At 29.7% G+C, this 4,788-nt stretch overlaps 1 protein-coding gene across 1 annotated transcript; it reads right to left on the reverse strand.

Moving 5' to 3' along the window:
• Positions 1 to 976: 976 nt before the first annotated feature.
• Positions 977 to 4,324, reverse strand: LOC107784192 (non-specific lipid transfer protein GPI-anchored 7). Its single transcript, XM_016605273.2, has 3 exons — positions 3,941 to 4,324; positions 2,677 to 2,721; positions 977 to 1,285 (listed from the first exon to the last, which is right to left on the reverse strand). The coding sequence occupies exons 1-3, from the start codon at positions 4,248 to 4,250 to the stop codon at positions 1,185 to 1,187; spliced, it is 456 nt and encodes a 151-aa protein (XP_016460759.1). The 5' UTR covers positions 4,251 to 4,324; the 3' UTR covers positions 977 to 1,184.
• Positions 4,325 to 4,788: the final 464 nt, after the last annotated feature.

Below are 4,788 nucleotides of genomic sequence, written 5' to 3' on the forward strand. Positions count from 1 at the left end.
GATATGGGACACACTTGAATACTTGATGAAATAAGAAAGTTATCTCTCTTCTTCTCTTATTCTTTTACTTATCTTCTTGTTTTATATTGTTATTTGAGCTACATTTCTTAATAATATATATATATATATATATATATATATATATATATATATATATATATATATAGTGGACGAAATGGTTAAAAGAAAATAATTATCCACCCATATTATCCATTAAAAATGGGTTGGATAATGAACTTTTTAAAAACGGATCAAATATGAATAAGAACCATATTATCCACTTAGAAAATAGATAATCAATGGATAACTAATGAGTTTAACTTTTACATTTGTAAAGTCTCAAATTGAGGGTTCCTCAAGTTTGGGAGACGAGGAATTCTCCCCAAAGTAATCATATTCAAGAAATCGTGGATAATATGGATATCCATAATATCCGCAGGTTAACCTATTTTTTATCCGCATTAAATATGGATCAGGTCGGATAATTTATCCATTTTTTTACATTACCCATTTTGAACTCGCTCATATCCGACCCAACCAGCTCATTTGCCATCCCTATATACATATAAGGCAATATTTATTTTGTGCCTCTATATATTATATTTTGAATCCCCTTACTACGGTGCAAAAGTATAGCTCAGTGGTCAAAGGGTTCAAAATTTTTGTGAGGTCACTGATTCAATTCTCAGTGGCCGTAGTCCCTTTCTTTTTTGAACCCCTTTAATAGAAATCCTGCTTGAGACAGTGAATAGTGTAAGAGGAAAGATAGGAAAGATTAATTGGACAGATTCACTAGGAGAGGATAAGATGTAGCTTGGTTGAGAAGTTAATTTCTCAACAACAAACAAAATGTCATATCTTTTGGAGTTTGGTTACTGAAAAATACTTTCGAAATATCTTAAAACTTACTCTGTATTTAATTAACAATACATAATACTTTTTGCTTTTTCTATAACTTCCAATATTTGAGAACAAATTCAGCTTGCAAGCAAATACTATATATTCAAAACTACCAAATCCATACACCAAGAAGGTAACACTACACATAGTATAAACGATGAGTGAAACAAACAACAATACAGCCTCTGGCTTGGAATCAGCCAAATTTTCTCACTAGTACATTAGGTAAGGACTAAGGGAATAAATCATCATATTTCCCTAAAAATTGAACATAACAAGTGATTCTAAGCAAGCACTAAAGAAGCAAAAAGAACAAGTAAACTTGAGGTTCCAGTCCATGCAATCTTGTTTACTCCATTGTTATCATTTTTCCCACCTGGTGTTGCTGTAAAAATTGCAATCATGACAGTAAAATTGTTAGCAAAACTTCCCCACACTTCAATATGTGGCAGCTCTTCTAGTAGTAATAATTAGAGAGCTTTTTTTGTTTTTCATTCGACGTCCTTCAAAGTGCTTTGAAGTGCCAATTAATTCAGGTTGCATCGCATTAGGCTCATTAAAGGGGAAAGCGTTCCTTACTATAATTTTTTTTTATTCAGACCTCCGATTAAGAGTGAAAGGATTTATCCATCCCGCCATCCCTCATGTTAATTATGAGAAGTTCCATATGTATATATGATAGCAAGATGCAAAAGACTATTACTTCCTCAATTTCATTTTATAAGATGATGTGTTGACGGTAATGAAGTTTAATAAAGAAAAATATACTTTTGACACGCGATATTCTATATATAAATTTATTATTAAGTGTAAAATGAAAGTTTAAAGTTAAATTTTCTTGCAATATATTATGTATTTTTTTTAGAAACATTGAACAAAAAAATTTAAAAGTAGTATCATGTAAAATTAAAGTTTTTCTTATTTCCTTGTCCAACATTTCATACGACTATTATGAGAAGTCTAGAACAACATTATTGGAAAGTTGGAACAAGCAATGGAATACAGCTATTGTGTCATTTTCAACGTTGGGGTTCCTAAAATTGTAAGTTGAACAAAGACCAAATCAATGTCCACATTTGAAGCAATGACTTGGAGAATTATCACAAGGCTCTTAAAATAAAAATAAAGTCAGATAGAACTTCTTTATCATAGTTAAGGAAGTTAATGAAACACTAGTACTAGCGCTCCGGTCACGGGTCCAATTGAATCCATATCTTTTGACGCTAGTATAAATTAATGTGTAAAAATTCACTAAAATTACAATAAATAGTAGATCGAGCCCATAGTTTTAAAAATATAATGAATTTAATGTTAAAAACCTTAAATGTTAAACCTATAAAATTTAAATCATAGATCCGCGTTTGCCGGTACTAAAACTTATCATTGACCGTAAAAAGGGGGCCTAGTTACATCATCAACCAATAAATATCCGGAGCTATTTGATTCAAAGAATTAGGTGGGTTATCCCAATATAACTTTTGGGATAAAATTTATCCCCTTTTTGGTTGAAGGTATTAACTAATATCAGTACTTCTATGTTTCAATTTATATGGTGAATTTTGACTCGATATGGGGTTGAAGAATAAAAAAGACTTTAAAAATTATGATCTAAAATAAGTCATAAATATTTGATATCAAACTTTTGATATAACTTATCCCATACAGAAGATAACATTAATTATCCAAGTTATAATTCTAGTTTTAAATTGCAGTTGTTTGGGAGAAACAATTAATGAATATTTGTTAAAATAAAATAAAAAATTAATTCTTAGTTACCTGGTGGTGGCAAGGTTTCAGAACCAGGACCTGGAGCAGCGTTACCTATACACGAAAATAAATAATCAAGACTAAAATAGTACCCTCTACAACAACTTTGAAAGAAAAAAAGTAACAGGATTATTTTGTTATGAATTCAAATATGATTTCTGAACTTTAATTTTTTTTTTTTAAATTACATATTCATGAACTTCGAAAAATTATACTAATACGAACACAATTAAATTTTTTGTTATTGCACGAGGGAGTAACATTTCCCTTATAAAATGACCAAAAAGAGAAGGAAGGGAATTAGAAAATGATTACAAGTAAAATTCTATATAATATAGTATCTTTTTTCTAAAAATATTTTATCTCACTAACCAAACACTGAAAAATATTATATCTTCTAAAACAATATTGTATGAAAAATGACTTCCATCATACTAAATACACTCAAAGATTCTGAATTAGAAATTTGGAAACATAGTACACATTTTAATTTCTGGATCAAATAGAAATAGTAAAGAAAAGCCATTAACTCCAAAACATAAAATTATTTATTCCACAGCAATTCCTCAACAATTTCAAATTAATTAGTTATGAGCGGCAATATGAATTCTCAATTTGATTCCATTTCTTTTAGACACATTTTCAAGAACTAAAATTAAGATTCCTGATGATAAGTGAGAGATCATAAACTTAATTATTTATACAATAAGGTCAATCCCAACTCTTTCACTAAGACCAGTAACTTTCTTATATATGTAATTGTACACAATTTTTATGTTTTTGGATTAATTTGACCTTTTAAAAATAATCTATAAGCTGATTTTTTCAGTTTGGCCAAACGGGTTATAAGTGTATTTTTCTTAGAAGTACTTTTGGGGATAAACTATTTTTTTTGCTTCTCAAAACTACTTCTACTTCTAATCAAAAATATTTTTTTCCTTCTAAAAGCTTGGTCAAACTGGTGACGAATTCAGGAATTTCCTTAAGGGTGTTCAAACTTGAAAGAAGTGAATAAAATTCTCCGATAAAGAATGTTCAATATCTGTTATATATCTCTACAACCTAATATTTTACCTATATATGCAGTATAATTTTTCGATTAATGATGGTAAGTTGAACACCCTTTAAGACATTTGGCTCAGGATCAAACACCTTAATTTTAGAAAAAATTAATTTTGGCCAAAGAAAAAAGCTTGACCAAACAGGCTATATGTGATACCGAATACCGAATATCCAAAGCAGAAAAAAATAAATGAAGAAGAAAAGATCATACCATTGCAAGAACTGAGATCACCAGGAATATTACATGCTTTAGGAAGTGCAAGTGCTTGAGTAATATTAATACCAAATGAAGGCAACACCGTAGGATTTTCGTACAATTTACACAGACAATCGAGTTCATTAGTTATGGCTTCTTTCAGCGGATCACAACATTCTGCCGGCGGTTTGGTGGAATTAAGGTAAGGTGCACATGGGACTAATTTCGCAGCACACGACGGCGTTTGAGCTTCTGCCACCGTCGCCGCCATAATAGCCACCGTGACTACCACCGTGATCAGAGCAGACATTTTGGAAGAAAACATCGTTTTTTTTTTTTTTTTTTTGTTTTGTTTTGTTTTGTTTGGTTTCGTATTGTTCTACGTTGTGTTTCTATGCTGGAAGTGTTAATTGCTAAATTTATAGCGGTGGTTTGGTTGGGTTTTTATCTTTTTTACCCTGTTTTTGGAAATTTGTGCTTTTAATCCATGGAAAATTGACAAATTTTGATTTTAACCTTCAATTAGTTGAAATGTGTACTTTTGATCCTTCTTTTTATGAATATTAACAAAATTTTAACAAATTATTCTATCCATTTCAATTTACGTGAACATATTTAACTTCATACAAAATTTAACAAAAAAAGAAAGACTTTTTAAACTTGTGATTTTAGACATGTCCTAACAATGGTGTGGCCAAAAGACCTTTGAAACTTGTAGCGTTAAATATGTTATAACATTTATGTAGCCATAAAAACTTTTCATTACGGGTAAAATAAAAATTTTAAATTAAATTGTTTATAAATTTAGAGAAGAATCACTCTTTTTGAAACAGACTAATAAAAAAAAAATAAGTTTACATAAA

Source organism: Nicotiana tabacum, chromosome 15 (genome assembly GCF_000715075.1).
Source record: "Nicotiana tabacum cultivar K326 chromosome 15, ASM71507v2, whole genome shotgun sequence".
In the NCBI taxonomy this organism is placed as follows: Eukaryota; Viridiplantae; Streptophyta; class Magnoliopsida; order Solanales; family Solanaceae; genus Nicotiana; species Nicotiana tabacum.